The sequence below is a fragment of the Corvus moneduloides genome, chromosome Z (genome assembly GCF_009650955.1).
Source record: "Corvus moneduloides isolate bCorMon1 chromosome Z, bCorMon1.pri, whole genome shotgun sequence".
NCBI lineage: Eukaryota > Metazoa > Chordata > Aves > Passeriformes > Corvidae > Corvus > Corvus moneduloides.
The window spans coordinates 54,115,874-54,138,803 of NC_045511.1; the positions used below are offsets into that span (position 1 = coordinate 54,115,874).

At 36.0% G+C, this 22,930-nt stretch overlaps 1 protein-coding gene across 9 annotated transcripts in view; it reads left to right on the forward strand.

Moving 5' to 3' along the window:
- Window positions 1-22,930, forward strand: part of MCTP1 (multiple C2 and transmembrane domain containing 1) — a 236,581-nt gene that overhangs the window by 89,568 nt on the left and 124,083 nt on the right. For all 9 annotated transcript variants that reach the window (XM_032096447.1, XM_032096449.1, XM_032096450.1 and 6 more), the window contains 4 exons: window positions 117-287; window positions 1,848-1,978; window positions 12,828-13,014; window positions 17,952-18,045. In XM_032096447.1, the coding sequence (XP_031952338.1) occupies window positions 117-287; window positions 1,848-1,978; window positions 12,828-13,014; window positions 17,952-18,045 (583 nt within the window). The remainder of the gene's footprint in view (window positions 1-116; window positions 288-1,847; window positions 1,979-12,827; window positions 13,015-17,951; window positions 18,046-22,930) is intronic.

Here is a 22,930-nt window from a genome sequence, read left to right on the forward strand (position 1 = left end):
GATTAAGGTGGTTGTTTTACATTCATAGTTACATGAAAGAGAACATGAGAACATTAAAAAGCAGGGGAAAGTTTTGGAATTGTATTAACTAATTCTATGGTTTTTTTTCCATAAAGTTTCAGACCCAGAGCTTACGTCTCTCAGACCTGCACAGAAAGTCTCAGTTATGGAGGGGGATAGTTAGTGTTACCTTAATAGAAGGTCGTGAACTTAAGGCGATGGATGCAAATGGGCTCAGTGATCCTTACGTGAAGTTTCGTTTGGGGCATCAGAAGTACAAGAGCAAGGTAATCTTAGCTGTGACCAAAAATTTTTTTAAATGCTTCGTTCCTCTTTGGTATTTTTGTATGACTTTCAGTAGTGATGGAGATTTATTGTTGTAATAATTACCTGTCAGAGCACCTACAGGTCTATTTAGATGTTTCTTTTTGTTTCATTATAAACAAAAGTAGTACTACATGGGAAAAAATGTAGCACTGAAAAAAAGTGGGTTTGAAGAGGGACACACCTAATATTCCATACTGACTATGTTGGATTTATTTACTGTTAGGGGTCATTCATGGCAGGAAAGAGATGCAGATTGATTCTGACAAGTTCTTCCTGGCTTGATGCTAGGTGCCTCTTGGACCATTTACATTGTCTTATCCTCAAACCACATCATGCTTATAATCTGACTTTCCTCTTTCTGTCCTTAACAACGAGTTTCATTAAAGTTTTCTTTGTGTTTGAGCTTCACAGGTAAGAGAGGATTGATCTAGGAGATAAATATTGTGAAGAGTTGCTTGGCTTTGTTGCTATTACTTTTTCTTTCTCCTGGTCCCTACTGTTTTGAAAATTGCTGTTTAGAGAAGGTGCTGGGACTGCCGATGGTGCACATGACCTTCCTGTCTTGATGGCCATGACAGTCACTGTGGTTTTTGCAGCCAGATGAAGGGTAAATTGAGGAAAAGAGCAGGAACACTTACTTGTCATATTTGCAGAGCTCTGAGCCTGCATTAGGGCCTCTTAATCTGAAGTTAGAAGAAAGCAAATTTCATGCTGTTGTGAATTAAAAATTTTCATAATCCTCTTTGAATTTTCCTTTTTTTTCAAGCCAGTAGAACTGGTGGTTGTGGGAAGTAGTATTAGCTAAATAGGGAAGATATTAGGGGGTTTCTGTTCTTGTTCAGGAGTGGTATGACTACTGTGAACACTGCTTTTGCATTATGGTAGAAAATTTTGAAAGCTTTCTGTTCTTCACAGTGTGGTCAGAAATATATGGACTGAAATCTATTGAAGCAAAAAGTAACTGGACTGAAAATGATTAAGAAAGCTAGTTTCATCAGAGTTTCAAAGGAAAGGAAGTAAAATACACTTTTGGAAGTGAACTTATTTTATTCCATATAAAGTAAACCATAGTATCATGTTTATCCCAATATTATTGCATCTGGGAAAAAAGGACATGATACAATCGTTTGTTCAAGTACTTACAGTCACCATCTATGTGTCATTGCAGGTGGTTTGTTTACCTTTGGGCTCAGAAACGTAACTTTATAGCTAACTGTAACTTCACAGAGGACATAATTTTTCTACTGAGAAATGGCTCCATTCCCAGGGCAAATCCTTTGTTCAGGAGGCTTTTGAAGGTGAGAGGTTGCAGGATTTTGGAGATTGCTATTGCATCAGAGAGGCATGAGAGAACTGGCTAGTAGTCTTTCCTCATTATAATTTTTTAATTCTCACTGCTTGAGACACTGATACTGCAGACAGGAAAAGCTTCCTGAACAGATTCTAATGATCAAATTTACAATTTAAGAAAGTGTATGCTTGCACGATGTAATATGACTTTCTTTTTGTTTTCCTTTCAGATTGTTCCAAAAACTTTGAATCCTCAGTGGAGGGAGCAGTTTGACTTTCATCTCTATGAAGAACGAGGTGGAATTATTGATATTACCGTCTGGGACAAAGATGTTGGCAAAAGGGATGATTTCATTGGCAGGTTTGTGCAATTCTAGCCTTCTTGGTCCATGGGGAAGAGAGAGGTCCGTGAGAGAGGATGATTAAAATGAGCCTTGCCATTGAAACTGTTTCTTATGACCATATGTTTTTGGTTTCTCGTTTGGTTTTTTTTTTTAAGTTCAGTGAGGATTTCTGCAATGTTCCAGCATAGTTTGCTGCGTTGATGTAATTCTTTACATTGATGATGTAATGTAATTTTAATTGACCAGTAGGTGGCAGCTTTTACCAATTGATAGACTGAGGTTTTTCAAAAATAAAAATCCTGTTTAGAGCAGTTACCAAGGTGCAGGAGGTTCTATACAGCAACATCCACCTTGGAGGAGAAACAACTGTTTTGACTTGATGTGTAAGACCAAATTAATGTACCAGTCTCTTTAGTGAATGAAAATAGAGTTGAAGGACTACTCACATATTTTGAGACAAAGAATCATTCACCTAATTCATATTCAGGAAAAGTGAATCTGTCTGGGAGTTCAAGAAATAGCTTATATTTGTATGGCTATGCTCCATTTTACAGAATAAGAGGTATCATTAATTGTTAGCTAATAGAGAAAAAAACTGTCTTGTGCTTATAGCTACTACAAAGTAGGTGCTATTTGGAAAGCTCAGATATTTGTTCACTTCATAGTTTCCTTGATATCCATGCAGACATAATAATAGCATTAATAATTAATAATTATTAATCCTATATATTTTGATTGTTTTTATTGGATGTGCTTTCACTAGGACATTGATACTATTAACTAGCAAAATCAATTTTTTTCTGTTAGGTAAAATCAGGAATGGAAATCCCACAGACCAAGCCATGTACTTTTGTTGTCAATGTGGCAATGTATCTACTGACCTTTTCCTCCCTCTCGTTCCATTTTGGATAATGGCTTTCTTTATCAAATTAGATCTGTTTAATAATATTCTGTGTTTATTTCCTACTGTAAATTGTTCGAACTCAGATTATATACAGAGTCTGTAGCAAGCAAACAGCTTTAAAATTGACAAAAACACTTTTCAAAAGCATGCACATTAGGACTTTGTTTTATATGATGAAACCAAATGGATGGAGTGATTATTTGAAGTTTAAATTTTATTTCTTCCCTTGTTTTATTTCAGTTGGCATACATGATAACAATAAATATTCTTCTGAAGTTATATACTAATTTAGTCCTGTGTCAACGTGTTTTATACCTTGGGAAGTTATTCTAGTTTTCTTCTTAATTTTAACCTTCTTTTGAAAAGCTGGTGAGATTCGAAGTTTTCATGAGTGATTTTTCAGAGCGTCATCATCCAAGCACCACTTGCTGAAATCTTGCTGCTCTTGATTTTTGTGACCCCTCTGTCAGTGTACACATAATCCCTCTTCAGTCTGTCCTTGCAGACACTCTCATTTCACCTTCTGTTGGTACCTTATCTCTGGTAATGCAACCTGCAGAAAAATTCTTCTCCATGGAGATTTCCATGAAAAACTGTCATTTGTCGAGCTCATTCTGAATACGAAAATAGGTCTTAATATTCCCCCTCCCTGATACTCTTTTCCAGTCACTGCAGATAAAAATCACCCACCTGACAGCTCCACTTAATGCTGACCTCTCTTCCCCAGTTTCTCCTTTCAAGGCTGTCCCTAAAAGCTGGAAATGCTTTGGTGCACACACTACAGACTTGTTCTGTGTGTGTGTTATGGTAAGCGTATATTAATTTTTAAAAGCACGACTGAGTCGTGCTCCATGACTAAGGCTCTATGGCTTTCAAGATACACATAATAAGTTGGATATTATGATTCAGGTTCTAGGAGAAGTGATAATGAGGCTGTGGGAGGGAAACAAAAGACTTCCTGGTAGCATTCTACCATTGCTCAAGAATGGAGGGTAATCCATTTCATCTTGCTGTGATCTTTCTGCTTGCTTGAATAATGTGCAAGCAGCAGCCATAATACTATATAAAAATATTTATATTAAATGCAAATGAAAACAACTGTTTGTTGAAGATGTCCTGCCTGGCCAAAATACAGCTAGGGAGAAGGCACACTAGACTGAAGAACTGGCCAAACTTAGAAAAGGTTTCCCAGGTAGAAGGTAGAAGGGAAAAGTTCCAGGATCTTCCTGGAAAATAGCACAGAAAACCTGTGGTTTTTTCTGTGCTGAGCTCAGTTACTTGAAAATTCTATTCCAAACCAGAATGCTGTAAACTCTCCTGGAATGATACCATGTCTCAGCTGCACTTTTGTGAAATAAAAGAAGTGGGAAATCAGAGATGTAGGCTTCTGTGGGCCTTGTGTATATCATTATACTTGTAAGGACTTGGGCTTGCAATCCATTTCTGAGGGGAGGAAAATGCAGGAAAGATGTTTGAGAAGGCTGAGGACATGGAAGTGAGATTCTGGTTTTGGAGTGGCGAAGATGAAAGTGGAAGGGGTAGCTTGTAAGCTCCCCCTGTAAGAGGGACAAAGATCTTCCTTATGGGAGGGAGGAAGGTGTTAGGAGGGTGAGTGACAGCATGGCATCCTAGCTCAGAAAAGCAAAAGGAGACGTCTGTCACAGAAGTAGCGTAAAGCTCTGTCTTCATCTTGATGCCCAGGCATGTTCAGTATGGCAGTGTCTGAAATGAAATGCTGACTGGTTGATTTCCATTCTTAACTTGGAGCATTTTGTGTTTATACATTTAAATTTCAATTGTGTGCATTCTCCATGAAAGTTTAAAGGTTGTAGTACCTTGTGAACTTCCATCTTAGAGTATTCTAAAAAAACCCAAACCCTAGAACCCATTCAGTGTTTATTTCAGTATTTCAAAAGCCTGGGAAAAGACCTCATACAAGAGCTTTAAGGAAAATATATTTCCAATCATGTGCTGATTTGTATGAGAAAACACTGTTCTTGACCAGAACTGAGATGCATTTTACAGGAGATAAATTCTGCCATCCTTCTGAATATAGTTTTTTTTAAAAAAACAATCAACATTCCAGGACCAAAAATATGAGGTCTTGAAGTTCTTTTTATGGAAAGCACCAGGAGCTAAAGCCACATGGGCCGCCTTCTTGCATTTAAGGACATATATAGACTCGCATAAGTGACATTAGTCATTGCTTCATGTGAGAAGTAGAAATATATGTGTATGTATATATATTTTTCAGTGTGAGTATATTTAACATTCACATGTTTTTGCTGTGAGAAAATAATTTATGTTCTATATTGACTCAATATGCTCCTGTGATTAAAAACGTACTGCAGTAAGTTCATGTTGGTAATACTAAGATTTAAATGAAGGTGATTTTAATCGTCATGTAATTATTTAGCTTTCTTATCATTTATGTTTTTGAAGGCAATTCTGACTGTCACCTTTACGATAATCAGTTAATAAATCCTCATGACTGTTACACCTTTATGCATAGCACTAATCTGAACAAATGGGCTGCTGACAGCTGCAATAAATTGCCAAGAATGAGTGCTGTCAGAGAACAAGTTGTTTCTGTGAACATAGAGAATAAGTAAATCCCATGTCATGCAATTTTATTCAGCTGAAGTTATTTGCAATCCAGTGCAGAGGGATTTATAGCATTATTAATTGGTATGAAAAATGCACATTTATCTTTAAAATGACATTGAATTTTGCTTTTATTTTGTGCCAGGAAATTACTGCTGACTTCATCTATATCTATTTTCATAAGTATTTATAGATGCTATTGTCTTTTTTCCCATCTGATGCAAAATAAGAAAAAGGCCTTGTGTGTAGCGAATTCATTGAGGCTGTGTATTAATTTTATCTGTAGCAAAGTGAAATTTCCCATGATCTCTCTAAATACTGACACAAAAATTCACGTTGGTCTTGTGAACATCCATAAAATGGATTTTATGAAATACAAAAGTTAAAATATTGAAAATTAGGTATTTAGGTTTATAATACCTAGACTGCTATGCCTTGTCTGTTTAGTTTTTTTGTGGTAATGCAATCATAGAGTGGCTTTTGGGTGTACATAAATACAAATGATATGCAACTATGATTCTATGATTAATCTGAAAGCATGGGAATATGCTATCAAAGTTCTAAATAATAGTTGGATTTTATTTTAAAAATACAAAATTATAAAGTATTTATGGTTTGGGGATTTTTTTCCCCGCACTGACATTTATGTAATTTTGCTATGGGAGACTGAGCATTATCACAGAGAACTGAGTGATGCTATGAAGTTGTATATGAGTACTCCAACATGCATCTGAATTTGGGTGAAGGACACTAAATATGCTATGACAAGTGTTTCTTCCCAGATCTTTTTCTAGAGATATTGTGGAGACTGTGATTTATGTTAAAATACTGGCAATTTTCTGTTGCCCGAGAAGAAGGTTTTGAACAGTATTTGTGAAGTTCATGTTAATGTTAAAATTGACAAGTCTTGAAGTTTCCTCAGTTTTGCAAAACTCTGTAAACAAGATGGTTTCCTCTGGAAATCTAAATAGTACATTATTATTCTGGGCTTTCAAAAATGTTTTTTGCGTCGCAGTTTGAAAATTTCTGCATGTTGAAGTAACTTTGGGAAGATATATTATGTTAAAAATGTAAACATAATATTATAATTTGACTTGAACTGTGTGCACATGTGAATTACACAGCAATTCTGTGCAAACACAGAAGAGCACACAACCAATAGTCTGTCTTTATAATCCTGTGTTGATTATACACGATGACTAAAGTTAAATTAATTGCAGATGCATTTCTTGATGTAAAATAACATTAAAATCTAACAGTGCTACTGCCAGGTCTGTGTTTGAAATATCCTGTGATGTGCTGAGCCATCTCCATTTCTGATTGTTGTCAAAAGGAGACAGATGTAATACTACATCTCAAAATTTGGCCTTTAGGTATTCCATACCTTATTTATTCCTATCTCAGCACATCTTTACTCTACTAATGCAGAGGCACTTCTGTTCTGCTAGAAAGCCAAGAAAGCTTCAGTTTTTGCTCACAAATCTTCGGTAACTTTCTCTTACCAGATATTGTATTATTTGCAACACTTACTGACAGTTGTTATTGTCGTGTTCTGATGCGAAATTGGTAGTATTCCCCAACGTATGCCGAGATACAGAGTGCTGCACACAAGCTGGGCTGTTTACAAATCCTTCTTCTGACCCTATGTCTTCTCACATATGGCAGTCTACTTCTTGAAGAGTGGCAAAATAAGAGGAAGGGAGAAGGAAACATGGAATGGCCAGCTTAGACATGAAGAGAGTGACAGTGTGTAGAAAATGGTGAAGAGTGCAAATAGGGTTTTGTGACAATTTATGAAAGGCACAGATTGGAGCTGTGTGAAAGCTCTTGCAAAATTTCTTGGGCCAACTAGTGAGGAGAGAACTGTATAGGGAGACATAGTGTTTATAGCAATAGACTAATTTAGCAGATGAAAGCGTTAATTTTGCTGCAGAGAGATTGCACTGGTGACAGCACTAACAGTCTGTAATATGTGGTTGTGCCATGGGGACAACCTAGGAAATACCACATGAGAAACCAATTTTAAGTAATTTCTGCTTGTGCAATATCAAAAGTAAATCTCTAGTTTTATAGTGAAGAACTATGCTTAGGAAAAAGGTAACCTGTGATTTCAAAATCCATCAGCAGCATATTGTGGCATGGACTGTATTTCTTTTAGCAAGCAATAAACAGTAATTTTGTATTCAGGCATTGCTTGGTGTCTGGTGAAATTGTATTTCATGGAGCTCTCATATTTCTGTTACTATGACTGATTTACCCCAAACTGCAGGGCTCTTTCCTGCCTTCCATGTGTTGCTATGTGGCAACTGACAGCACTGTTCTTCAGGTCCTGCTGAGGTCTGCTCTCCCATCTTCCCCAGCTAAGCACCACTCTTGTCCTTAGTCAATGTCCTACTTAGCTGAGGTACAGTCTCCAACCCCTTTGGGAACTTCCCTGGTTTTCAGTCTTAACACCTCTATCAACCACCTATCACAAGCGTCATGTGGAGTCCATAATTTAATTTATTTCTCATTATCTTTACAGTTAAAAATGTCACGCTCCAGTTCTTCCAAGAAATTCACATTACTGCAGTCAACATTCAGTGTTTCTGAGATGTGTCATTTTCTGCTAGTGCTTTGCAAAATTTTCCCTCTGCTTTTGTTTCTTGATTTTACTGGAACATTTTACTCTGCTCATAAAGGATATGGAGTCTCACAAATTGTAGCAGTTCATGCCTTGCTGCTTCTGATGTGTGTCCAGCTCAGTTCTAATTGTGGAATCACACAGTTTCCTCTCCTTGGCATCCTTTGGAGCAGCATAGACCTGGATCACAGTGGAGTTAAAAATCTGTGTTCCTGAACAAGTCATGATGGTAATTAAGTTGCCTGGTTTGTAGCCAAGTGGTGCTTTTCTGTCCCTATCACTTAGGATTCTGCCAGTTCCTCTTTTATGCTTTATTTTGTCATGTGAGAAAACGATCTCACTATCTGCTGTCTCTCACTTGCCTGGCCACCTGGCTTTTAAGAGGCCTTCTATGTCATGTCGCTACCTTTGTAATTCATTCATTAGCAAGAATATTTCACCAGGGTGCCAACACAGTCTTATATTCCAGGTTCTGTTAGAACTAAAGAGGGGAGGTGATTTTTACCTGTTAGACATGCTGATAATAAAATACTACATATAGTTCTGCCTTCCACACTTTAAAAAGGATGCAGGAGAATTTCACTGGATCAGAAAAGTTACAAAAAGTCATTTGAGGGCTGTAGGAGATATGTTCCTAGGAAATGTATAGGGAGCTGAAGGTGTTTAGCATATCAAAAGGAAGATCAAGAAGAGATATGATTATAGTGTATGAGTTCCTTCAGTAGAAGAAAACATGAAACACTAAAGGGTTTTTCAACTGGTAAGGAAAGGCTTAAAAGAACCAAAGGCCAGATATATTAAATTTAAATTAAAAATAAATCTGAAATATATTTCTAAAATTTTGTGTGATTAACACACTGAACACAGTTTCAGACAAGTGGTAGATTCCCCTTGAACCTTCAAATCTTCCTCCATGGGAACTGTACCCTGTTTTTGAGCAATTTATCTGCGATAACTTTGGCACATGAGCTTGATGCACTTTTGTGGTTTTTCCACCTTCTGATCTCTCAAGATGTGAAAATCCAGATACACATGGTGCCTGGTAGTGTTCATAAGTTGAACTGATAGGTGAGATACATGCCCCTATGCCTCTTTCAGAAGGGCCAGCCAGCCAGGGAAATTGTTCCAGTGCTTCTGCCCACCACTTGTAGTGCTGAAACCAGGATGCACTGAAGGGGCCATACAGCATGGAAGATACAGAAAAACTCAAACTGCCCTAAAAACTACTGTGTGATTTATAGTCATGCTTGGAAATGTCTGTGGAGTTAATGGCAATTTTTTGTCTGTAATTCTTCAGGCTGATCTCATTACAGGTGGAGAAAGTCTTTTCCTTTAGCAGCAGCATGTAAATAATAATTCCTTAAGAAACAGGATTGTCCAAAGTTACTATTGTCTCATGTTTTCAATGTGACAGCTGCTGGTCATATGCAGCTTTCGGCCTTCTCAAAATGGCTGTCATTTTTCATGGTCCTCAGTTTGAGAAAATGGGACAAAAATTTCTCGCTCATTCTGCACCACTTTCTGGTAACATAGAAGTTCACCTTCATCCTCAAAGATTCTTTGTCCTCCATGGAGAGACAGCTGTAGGAAATAAATTTATTTTTAGAGAACATTTTAACTGATATAAAAGTAAGCATTGCTAAAGCTTTAAAGCTTGGAATATTTGTATATAATTTCAGTAAAACATAAAGGGACATTCATCAACTTGAGCTTTCCAAAGATATTTACATTTGGAAAACAGGTATTTTCCAAACAGGTACTTATTTTTGGAAGGATTTTGTTAGCTTCAGTCCTTCTAAGGAAATGTAATATAAAAAGGAGTCCTGTGGTTTTCCTATTGGAGTCTGTCAAGGTTATTCTAGGATAGGGTTAGGGTTTAGGTATTAGCTTAATAAAACCAGACTTCCTTCACTTTTTTTGGTCCCATACAAAGATCTGGTGAGGACAGAGGATATCTAACAAAAAATTATTTCATTCTTTTTTTTCTTTTTTTTTTAGGATAATTTGGCATGAGATCAAACAAAGTTGGTTTTTTATCATGAAAAATATCAACTACTAATGAGAAAAGATTGCAATTTTTCTTACAGTGTCATTAGATTGGAACATCATACCATTTTACTGAAGCACATGTAGTAAATATGCTTCCCTTGTGCTGGATGCTCCTTGAGCCTCAGCACTTTCAGGTTAGGTGCATGTAGGCTGCATCTCCTGCAAGGCCAGGGCAGAGGACCTGGCACAGGGTGAGAAATCTGCTTTCACCTGACTGTGTGTGCATAGAGACACTCTTAAACCCAGACCTATAAAGCACAAAGGTGACAGTCCTTAATGGAATAACCCTATATTTTTATCAAATTATCTGAGGGCCCTCGAGAGGATAATTTTCCTTTAAAATGGTTAAGGTTTTTACTGTAAAAAATTTTCCACTTCACTTCCTACCCTTTGCATGATTTTAGGAAATAACAAGCTGGTGATGGCCTGTTCATGAAGATTTATCAAGCAGGTGATAGATATATATTTCTCAGGTAATCTGTTCTAGATCTGGTGCTATTAGGAATATTTCATTGCTGTAGGAAAGGTGCACAGGTAAAATCAAATTGTCAGTTGCTCCTTTTTGCCTAAATAAAAAACCAGCATGGACTACTTATGTTGCTAAAGTGTTATAACTTCAAGAATTGAAGAAATCCAATCTCGTAGCCCTGATGTAGACCTTGTAATTTTACACTCATTGCTTTTTTCTGATGGATATATGTGTGGTAGCTTTTGTTGCCTGTTTTTGAGTGAGGGGTGGATTATTTCTGCATTACTAGAAAAATGGCTTTCTGATTCTTTTACTGACTTTAAGAGAGTTTGGACTGGTTCTTTAAATGATTATTGGTTGAAGACTCAGTATTGTTGCTGTCCTATTTTTGAGGGGTATCTGCTCTGAAAGAAACTATCAAAAAGTATTTAATACCAGTGGTATTTTAACCTACTACAGCTTTGAATGCCTGATTAGAATATTTGTTATTTTAAGGAGGGCTTCGTATTCTTCACTGCATCCTAAATAAAAATTTGACCATTTATGTACGTGTACAAAACTTGTATTGACTATCAGCTGCACTGATAGCAACAGCTTTATTTTTCCTTACTATTGCTAATTTAATTTCTCACTCCCTATCATCCAAAGAGTTCAAAATAGAAGAAAAGCATTAAGCTGAGAATGTTACATGACTTTGAATTTTTTTCATTGTAGGATAATTGAACCTTGTTACAATATGAGCTTTGCACTAGTTTAGGCAGCTGCACAACAGGCAGTAAATAAAAAAAAAAAAGACAGTTTTCTCGTAGTAAATGTGATCTGCCTGTGATAGCACAATGCTCATTTTATGAAGCTGCATTTATTCTCATAATTGGCTATTTCCTATCCTTAAATGGCTATTTTTTCATGTCTGCCACCTTTTTATCAGTTTATTGGCCCTACAGTGACCACATTAGCTTTGTCTTCAAAATCAATTAACATTTTATGAAAAGAGTTTGCTAGATATTTAGTTTAGTGAATTAGTGGCATGTAGTACATGTGCTTATCACATTGAATAATTGCTGTTCAAAGTAGAGTGTTCAGTGGCTAACCTATATATCAAATGTATTAATTTATTTTACTTCAGTATTATTAGTGGCTTTATTTAGAGCAAAAAGTTGGCAAAACTCATTTTGGGATGCTATAAGTATTCCAAATAGTGCTTTTTCACAAAAATTCTCATCCCAAGCTGGCATTGCATTTGACACAGACATTGAATTTCTGTACATGCTCAAATTGCAATCTAGGAATGTTGAACCTTGTGCATTATATAAATTGAAGTATTAAAACATCTAAACCATGCACAAACTAATCACCAACACTAAGATATTATTGTTCTATTTAACAGGTTATAGTCAGCTCTTTGGTAGCAGAGATCTTCTTCTTCCTTCTCTGCTTTGCCTTATATTTCTAAAGATGTTGCAAAGCTGTTTCTGCTGTCTGGCATGTATGGAATCATTCCTCATTAGTTCATGTACGGAACACCCAGAGTTACTCAGAAGGGGATCAAGCAGGGCAGACTGGCTTCAGCCACTCTGCACACACTCTGCACAGTTGTATGTAGTCCCTGCTCATTACAACCTGACACATTTTATTATATAATAAAATGACTGTTGGGGATTGTGGCATCAGATTTTAGCCTGAGTGCCTGCATGAAGATTTGACCCACGCACAGTTTACTGCATGAGAGCTGAGCCTTTCAGGAGGGTGCATAAGTTGAGCTTTTCTATGCCCAGTCATCTTCATGCCATCGCAATTAAGTCCATGTAGAATTTTATTTTTTAAGAAAGGATTTTTACTGTTGTTAGGTGGAAAAGTGTTCACATGAAAACTTATGTTTTGTGTTTATACAAGAGGTGTAATTAGAAGTAAAATATGCATCTGAGCTGGATTTTTTAAACTTCTCTTTGCATTTGAGTAAGTATTAGCTAATCTTGTCTCTAGTATCATTAAATTCTTATTAATTTGATTTTTCACTTCAAAACTGTTTGTGTAGCTCTAAAAAGAAAGAAACAAGCAGCATCTGTTAAAGCTGAAGAGAAATTTAGAATTTTTTTTGGAAGCTGGGATGGAGTTTCTGCTTACTTGGGTTTTTTGTCCATTTGCATGCAAGCAAGCCAATGTGCTCTTGTTCGATGTGAGTAAAATCACATGCTGATGGAGAATGTGTGTTTCTAGGTGCCAGGTTGACCTGTCGACCCTGAGTAAAGAACAAACCCACAAGCTGGAGATGCCGCTAGAGGAGGGAGAGGGATACCTGGTATTGCTGGTCACTCTCACAGCCTCAGCTGCAGTCACTATCTCTGACCTCTCCATCAACTCCCTAGAGGACCAGAAGGAGCGAGAGGAGATACTGAAGAGATATGTATGAAGTTCTCTTTCACCCTTTGTTAAAAAAATATTGGCCTTTATAAAAAATAATTATTATGAGGGGAAAATCTAAATGTATCTCTTCTATTCTAATCACACCTAGCCAATGACAATCATTTAAACTAGTTATTAATATACAAGTAGTTACAGCTGGTACAAATAACATAAGAAGGCTACAAATGCTCTTCATACAATAAGATATTTTTTACATGGTAATTCAACTGTTTGAAAAGATGTCACATAATGAAAGTAATTTTACTGCCTTGCAGATAAATTTTACCAAGCAGAAAGTAACTAAGGGATCATGCAGCAACTGTACAGTTTCTAGTGATTGTTTATGCCAAATAGTTTGAGGTGCTAATGGTTTTCAGCTTTTTTTGGATCATCTGTTAAAGGGCAAGAGAATCTATTTTTTATCTTCATATTAGAGGCTGAAGCACATGAAAATAATTGTTTCAAACAATGTTTCCATTTTAAAATATTCTGAAGCAGATTATTTTAATATCCCAGCGTCCTCACATTACACAGAATCTTTGTAGTTTTATCAAAGCAACAGAGAGGGGAGCTCTTACTCCAGCGTTTGCTAATACCTAAATCACTAAGAGTGACTGTCTCACTGCACATGAAGAAAGAAAGAAAAAAATGCTATTTCTACTTGCAATTACAAAGCTTTTATTGTACAATGCTGCCAGGTGTTTAGAAGGGCTTCTCTAGACACCCAGCCATTAACCAAGCTCTGACTATCAAAGAGGATGCTTAATTTATTTTTAAGATTTTAGAATATTCCTATTCCATGACGGACATCCTTTCAATAACTGAATTTAATAAAGATGTACCTTATCAGGCTGTGCAGATAACATGAAGTCCTAGTACTAATGCTGTACAATATTCTTCAAACAGATTAGCAGGATGTGTGCTTCAGCAAATTTATTCTGTCTATCTCCACTGAATCAGCTGTCTGCTAATGCTTGTACAACTCATACACCAATAGTGTTATCATAAACACAGTTTAATAGAGGTGACTTAGTGAGGCTAAATATAATATTCCAAAATGAACTGAAGGCTAAGGTATTGTCCACCATCTCTGAAAAATAATTACAATTAAGAGAGTTATTGCACATTTTGGAATCTACCAAGACAGTCTGCGGTTGTCAAAATAGATGTCTCTAAATGGAATAATTTTTTGATGGATATGTTTTTGAGGTGCCATAGTTCTTGCTACCAACAGCAACAATAACATATTTCTGTGGCTTATTCTATGTGATGATATGGCAGACGAGTGATACTGATGGTTTTGATTATTTCAGTAGCAGTACAGAAACATGCTATGACTGTACTATTAATCATTTTTCCTAAATCCTCAATTTTTTTCCCCAGTGTAAAGCATAATTACGTGGCATAAGATTGATCTGGTTTATTCCTGTTTCTTGCATATACAAGGATATGTGTCTGTTCATATATTTACATTGCTGTCTGCATTTGAAAACATTTAAATTTTGGGAAGATATTCATATTGCAGAGGTATGACTTTCTCATGTGTTTCTGAAAATTGTGGCATTTACATACCTTTTTGATAAATTCTACGGTTTTTATTAAAATTACCAGCAGAAGAAAGAAATTACCAGGATTAACTTAATTCAAGTAGTGTATTTTCACTGATGTTGAATTTGACTTTGGTATTCATATCTCCACTTCAGAACTAATACAAAGACAACGTATGCAATTAGCAAGATGTAGAGTTCCCTGTTGAGTGGCAGTATTTTGGGGTTTCCGTTCTCTTAAAAAAATCTAGTTTCCATTTGAGAAATGTATTTTGCACCCTTTCTACAGCCAAAAACAGTTAATGAGCTGACCTTGCCATCAGATCAAATAGCCTTAGAAAATGACTCTATTACTGTCACTTAACCATTTGTAGCTGAACATCAGAGCCTTACAAATTAAACAGGCATTACTGTTTGAACCATTATTTTACCACAATTGTCTGAAAAGATTAATTCCTTTTGGGGTGAGGAGGGGGGCACGTTAATGGGTACAGACCAAGAGAGATTGTATGACCTTTTCAGAACTGGTGTGCTGAACTCATGGTCCCCCTTGTCATAGTTTAAAAACCAGAGGAGCTAGTTTAGAGAAGTTGTTAGCATTCCATTTTTATTATGACATTTCACAGTCATCCGATTTAATGTCCCTTGACCAGATTGTCCACTGTGAGACGATGGGCTTGAAATGTTATTTAGAGCATTGATAAAAGGTGAGCAGTTCTAAGATGACAGCGAGTCATAAGGCTGGTGGTGTGACATTAATTTTCTCCATAACAGAGATGGAATAAGACGTCATGGTGACAAGCTGTCAATCAGTACTAGCCCCTCAGTGTATCTCAATGCCATAGGATGGGGTATTGCTTCTCCCATAATAGAGCCGAACTGAGATGCTCTTCCTGACAGCTGCTGCAGCCATACAGAAAATATATTATACAGGCTTTCATTAAAAAAATAAAGAAGACTCATCTCCAGAGCATTTCAATCTTTACCCATCTACTGAGGGCTGAAAAGATTCCCAGAAAATCACAGATTCCTCTGCTATGGAAATTCTAGGCTTCAGAAACTATGTGGGTTTTTGATACCTTGAACAATAATCATAAATAAGAAGGCAGAATATCACCTGATAAACTATTACTTAAAGTTATATATTTAAAGTAATGTGTTAAAGTAATTTGCTTCTCCCAGAGCCTCTGTCGTGGCATGGTATTCATTTTCATCAGTATCCCTAGTCAGTATGTGTAGTAAAAGAATCTAAGCCAGCTACTTTCTGGAAATAAAAGTTCGAAAATTCTGTGGGATTCTAACAAAGATGTCAAAGCGAAATACAGCACTGGCACCCTTTTGAAGGGTGACCTAACCAGGATAAATTTGGAAAAAGGGGGACTGTATGGCATCAGAGGAAGTGGGTGCCTTTGCTTGTCTTGCTTTATATTTGGTTTTTGCTTTGTTTTATTTCTACAGCTTGGTGTTTTGGTCATTGGGAAACTTGAGTAGAATGTGGAAACATATTTGTAAATCCTGTCATTTTCATCATGCATATTACAGCAGAACTATCTCTGTTCTGGTACCAGTTCTGATAAGAAGCTTCCAAACCCTGATCATCATTGTAATAAATGAAGGATGCCAAGACGCTTTTGAATTATATCAGTGCTATCTGTAACACCATCTCTGCTACTCTCAGTTTGTAAGCACATAAACAAGGGGTTGAGTGTGTGCTGATTGAAGCTGACCATCAGTATTTTGAAGTCATATTTATGATGACTATTTTATTAAAATTGGTAAAAATTATTTACTGCTATCCCGTTATAACAGGATGCATGTATATAACATATGGGCTACTACACTTAATTGGATTTTTAGTTCAGTGTAGCAAGGTCAAATCTTCACTGTAAATAGTAAGTGGTCAGCTGGGGTTTGTGAAATTAATATCTGTGATTTAACTGTTAGAATTATCTTATTAATATAAAGACAGGGATGCATATTGTATATGTAACATCTTAATAGATAGATTTTCTGTGCAAAAACATACTGTTGTTTTTGCAAGCTGACATTTAATATTTCATTTAAGCAGCATCTGTGGTTTTTAGATTCAGTGATGTAATTTATTCTCATTTCTCATAACAGTAAATTTTGCCGTTGTAATAAATTAGGAATTGTTGATTTGATGTTTTTCCTGATGTTTGCTTTTTGTAGAAGTCTGGACATTGTCATAGGCAGTAGAAAAAGTTTCACCACATTAAAATTTTAGAAAAGACTACAGGCATTAAATACATTAGTCCAGATTTTAAAATATTTTAAAATAAAGGTATAGGCTAGTATTGATGAACAGAATTTGCAAAATTAACCACAAATGAGACCACATATATGGGTTTGCAAATCTAATTTTAGTTTATTCTTTTGGAGTTCTAGGGGACTAGGTTATCTAAGAACTGAACAATAGAGCCAGGTTAGTTATTAATTGATTCCAGATTCAGAGTTGCATTCCATGTTCTATCATTTAAAACTCAGCAAATTTGAAATAATATTAAAAGCTAGAGTTTTAGATTATAGCATGTCACATCTCATTAGTGCAATACTCCCAGTTTGTTCGTTTTAGTTACTTGAAAAAAGAGCAGCAATGGAACATGTTTTTTAATAAGCTTTCTAAATCTGTGTTGGATCAATAAATGCAAGTGTTAGTGTAGTGTAGTGTACTCTTTTTTCTTCCTCTTTTTAATACATGTAGACATTGAAGAAATTTATGCTGAAAAATATAATGATTTATGATAAGAGCTTTCTGCCATGGAATTGGCAACATATTTTAATTCTTTTTTTGTCCTTTCTGCATGTGATTATTATGAACATTACTAAGATTTTGTTATCCTCTTTTGATTGCTTTTGCTGATGTTATTCGCAAGCTTATATAGGCGTATATGGTTTATGCAAGCTTGCATAGAATAGTCAACTACAAAAATCTAAATTGGCCCTAGGTCACTGCTCAAGACAATACTGGAGCCATCAAAGGGAAAATGTAATTATAGGTCTTGCAAAATAATTCAAGGAGAAGAGTTGTTTCATTTTTTGCATTAATTTTTTTAGTAACACTGCTGTAATTTCAAATTTTGAAGTACAGTTATTCCCATAGTACTGGGGGATTAATTCACTAATATTTGTCTTACATTTAATCACTCATATTCTAACTTTTCCTTTGTAATTTTCATTGATAAGTTAAAGCTGCAAAATACAGGAAGAAATGCAAACAACTGTACATTCTTCATTGAATAATGTTTAGAAGTCTGAGTATGTAGACAGAATTACAGTAACTTACATCTGGGCTAGGGAGGAGACTATTAATATTACTTTTGGTTAGTCTCTTTTGCAATCCAGAATTATTTTTCTTTTTATTATTTTTTAGAGTCCAATGATGATGTTCCATAACATCAGCGATGTGGGATTTCTTCAGGTGAAGGTCATCAGGGCAGAAGCATTGATGGCAGCTGATGTCACAGGCAAGGATTCATTTAGTTTCTGTGACACTTAATACCGTAGTGAGATTTGGTTTTTTTAGAACTGGGAAAAAAATGCTTAAAACAGAAGTCTGTCTAAAGGTTATATTCTGTTTGTGCACTTTCACCTTTTGCTCATTAATGAAAAAATCTAAACACAAACAAACAAAACTTTTGTAAGCAAGGCAGCAAATAACTCTAATGCTAGCAGAGCCCTGTGTAGATTGTTTCTCATAAAGGTGAAATATACATTTTTCTCCATCAGACATCCTACAAAAATTATGTAGAAGAAATTTCTTTTTTTAGTGGATGAAACTATACAAATTTATCAACATTAAAGCTGAATTCCAAGGGACAAGGCAAATAAAGGGTTCCAGACTTTACTACTTTAAAGCTGTTCCCAAAAGAGCCCCTTGATATATGTAAGATATTTAGCAAGGCTGTTGTTGGTTTCAGACATTTCAACTGAATGCAGTTTGCTGTAGCTTCTGCTTATCTTTTTACGATAAGGGAAATAAGACTTTTAAAAAAATTTTCTATTTTACATTGTAAGTTGAATGGTTCATTTGACATATTGCTTTGCAAAATAAAGAAAAAGTATTTCAGCCATACTGACCGTATTTCTGCAGAAATGTCCAAGTTATCTCCTTTAAGTACAATCACCTTCATACCGCCCAAGTTGAATGGAGCAAAATGAGCTGCATCTGTGTCAGAAAATAGCCTTCTCTGCTTAAAACAATAAAAAAAACTTTTAGAAATGGGAAGAAAATAAAAGGAAGCTACAATAAATGTTCTGTTACAGGAGAAGATATAGATATAGAGCAGCTTCTTCATTTTTTAATATTTTTTGATAATTAATATGACTACCAGTATTTTGGAAAAGGTAATAGTGCAAACATTTTATTGCTGAAACTGATCATCCAGTTTGTGGCACACAAAATAACAGATTCTATTTTTGGTGAGTTTGTAGAAATGCTTCTAAAGATCCCTTCATCTGGTTTGACCTTATAATCCAATGTTGTCTGAACAGAGAGAGAGATTAAGTTATTCAGGGGCAAATGGGATAATTCAGTCCCTGACCTTGTTCAGTCTTCGACTTTTCAAATCAACATGTTATTTGTGCTGGCTGAACAATTTTTTTGGAAATATATTTGATTCAATTAAAGATGTACAGAGCTACCAAAAATTTTCAGACATTGTGTTAAGGATGACAGACAGGAAGATGGGGAAGAGTGCTCAGTATCTTCCCTGTCCTGCATATTCTGTTTGTTAGTAAGAAAAAGCATTTATACAGCAGACGTATTTTGTAAGATGGCTGCACATTCCAGATGTCACAGAAATCTTGTATATTCTGGACAAAAATAACTGCGTATTTTGAAAAGAGGATGAAGTGGTTTTATTATCTGCTGTAGTAGTTTAGCTATTTTTAGTAACTTGTAGTTATGTACAAGTCATTAATTTAAAATTAAACTTTATATAGTAATAGTGAGAAACAAAATAGGTATTTGGTGATTGTCAATAAACCATGTTTGCAAAAATTGTGTAAAACCTTGACCAACCTTTATTCAACTGAGTATTTAGTGTGGAGAGTGCTGTCGTCATTGGTGTTACTTGCACCACTAAGGGTTGCTTCTGTGAGTAAAAGGTAAGGAGTAGTTTGCTCATCTTCCTGTATTGTGTTTTCAGAGTTAATCTTTTGCCCCTGAGTCTGAAAAGTAGCTAGAACAACTCTATAGTACCTGTGTGTTTTGCTCTGTTCCCTGTCTGCTGAACATATCCCATTTCACTTCCAGGAATATTTTCATGTGAAGTAATAAATCAAAATTTATTAGTTTGAGCTGAGTAGACTTTTAAAATCCTTAGTATTCCATCATTAAACATAAGCACAGAGGGAAAAAGATTTCTGTAATTTTTAAGTAGTCATCAATCTTACTACCATTGCAAGGATTTTTTTTCCTTTCAAAATGTGAAATTTTTCCATTGTACCATACATTGAGCAGCATTGTAATACTGTATTAACTCTGTGTGAATAAAGAGCAATTGAGGCTCCTGTTGAATGAATGACTAAAAAGCACAAATTACTTTTTAATGAAACCCTCAATTTTACTCCTTTCTTCCGAAAGCTCATAGCCTCACTCAGTGGAATGCTGCTGAAGTAGATCAGTTTAGTTAAGCCCCTAATAAATTGTTGATAGCCAAAGGCAGTTATTTTCCTCCAGTTTCAATAGTCTAATGTTGGACAGTGTGCTTCAAATCTTTAAGGTTAGTACAGATTTTTTTTTTTTAAAACAGAGTGATTAAGGGTGGTGGTTTGGGTCTCAGCTTACAACCCCGCTCACATGTTCATGCAATGAATAATGTGCGAGGATGAGCTGAAATTTCACTCAAGTTGTAGGCAGGGGAGCAAATAGACATTACCAGTTTTGAAATGTGGTGCTGCTGGAACAAGCCATAACTGGATATTAAAAATACCCCAGAAAAGAACAGTCAGACAGACTTCTTGCTCAACCCACTTGCCAGGAGGTCGAGGAGAGGAAAAATGACTGAGGGGTTGAGAGACTCCCCACTGGTGCTTGAAAGCTCACCTTGGTTTTTGGTAGAGCTGAAAAATAGGGTATCTTTCAGGACCAGGGCCTTTGGAAAAATTATTGGGTCTCTGAGGTTGTTTCCCCTAGAAAAACAGTGTCATTCCATGGTCAATACAGAATTTTAGGGATTCTACCAATGCAACATTATGTTCTGTTGGAAATTGTGGTCACAGCAAATACACCTTTCTGGAAATTATGTATTTTTTAGCATAATTTTTGGAAACTGTAATCTAATGAATGGAAAGATATTGGGAATGAAGTTTACTTTTTCCTTCTCTATCTGAGAAGAAAGTTTCAACTGGATCTTCCATTGTGTTTTAGCTATTCAGTGCATGGCTGTTTTCTCCCTAAATCCTGAGCTACAAGAAGCTATTTTCCTGTTTCCATACATCTTTGCTTGCTTGTGGTATCTCTATCAGTCTTTCTCAAGGATTTGGCTGCTTGTAGAGCCCTGGCAAGATAGGTGCTGTGGCTGCAGTAACATCCTTTGATATGAAAAGATTTTTTGATGGTTCAGTAAAACCTAAAGTATAATGGATTCATCATGACAGTTGGCTTCTGATGTTTATGCATATGGCTTTCACCTAACCCATATGAATTATGGGTAGTAAAGCAATAAGCCTTTCAGGGTGATACAGTTTAGTGTTAGGCAATAGTCAGATACATATATTCCCTCTGCAGCGTAGTCAGGTATGGGTGGGTTGTAGTGGAAGGCTGCTGGCTTTTCAAGGCTGTGCCTGTATCTCCTTTACTGGGGCAGAGGCATTGCTCCTTTTCCTTGTGTCATGAAATAAAATTCAAAATCTCTGCCTTATCATTGATAAAAAGTAAGCAGGGTGGGAAAAGATGTGCCACAGGTTTGATCGATCTCAGCAGAAGTGCTGGTTTTAAAGAATAATAGCAGCTCAGATTCATTAGCAGAGCAAAACTCAAGCTACATAAGATGGCCTGAGTAGAAAATAGCTTGTTTTGTAGTCTTTGGGCTTTAATTAAGATGTGTTCAATTCTAGCCCCCTGGCTCCCTTCTTCCCCTGCCCCCACCCTTCTTGCTGTGTCACAGACCAGCGATCAGACGCTTTCAGATGGTCCAGCCCATGACTTTGACCTTCTGCGAGGTCTTGTGTTCCCTGGGGAACCGTTCAGCTCATGAGGTCTGATTTCACACTTCCAGGATGCCTTGGCTCTCATAACAATGACAGGGAGACAAAGCCCTTTAGAGTGGGCCGCATGGGGACTTGTTTAAATTGGAAACTAGAGAGGAGTCAAGGAACAAGGTTACAGGCTACAGAATAGTGCTTTTAATAAAGAGCTCACAGCTCTGGTTCAGCTCAAAGAGGGCTACCTCTGTACAATTAATTGAGACATTTATCTGGAGCATCTTAGGCCTCCACTTTCTCACAGAATTATGTGATAAATATCAGCTAAGAGGCAAATGAAGTGTGCATGAAATGAATTTTTAACACTTTGATTACTGTGTCTTCAGTCTTCATTAGAAGTAAATTTATTTGTATTTCTGTCCTCATTATTAGTCATTTGTCTGTGTTTTTTCTGCGTAGTGTGATTTCAGAACCTTATATATCAGAGAGATTTTACTAAAGAGCTCGGTGATGTTTAGGTTTGTTTTCAAAAGCTTTTCAGGCTTTTTCTCCTCTAAAGAAGAGAAACTAAACATGGAAAATGAGTCAGATTTCCTTTTTTTTTTTTTTCTTTTTCAGTTTTATGTCTGGAAGTCAGCCTCTCTTCTAAGAAAATTCCATGTTAAGATTTTGATTACAGTGCTTGAAAGTAGGATGAAGAGACCAAGATAGCTAATTGTGCTGAATGTAAATGTCTTTTCTAAAATCTGTCCTGCTAAACTGTCCTAACATCACATGTGCAAAAATGGTCTCTGAAATGGTTCTTCAAATGCTAGGAAATGTCAGAGCGATGAACACAAACATTAAATTCACAAAGGTATGGAAGCCCATGCGTATAAAATTGAAGGAATAAATTCACAGGCCCTTTGGAAATACGGTTCCAAAAGTAATTTGCTCTGTCAATTAGTGCAAACAGATTTCAATATACACTTAAACTATCTCCACAAAATACAAAAATCTAGTAGATGGGCAGTATTCTATGGTAGATAAAATATTTCATCAAGTCCTATCATATAGGTCACCTGGAGACTTTGGTCCAATATCATGTACAGCAAAGCTACTGGATTTTAAGTACCAGTTCTAGCATAGTAATGGAAAAATCAGGATTTAAAAGATGTTTTTTAAAGATATTTTATTAAAGTATATTTTTTGTTAAACATAGCA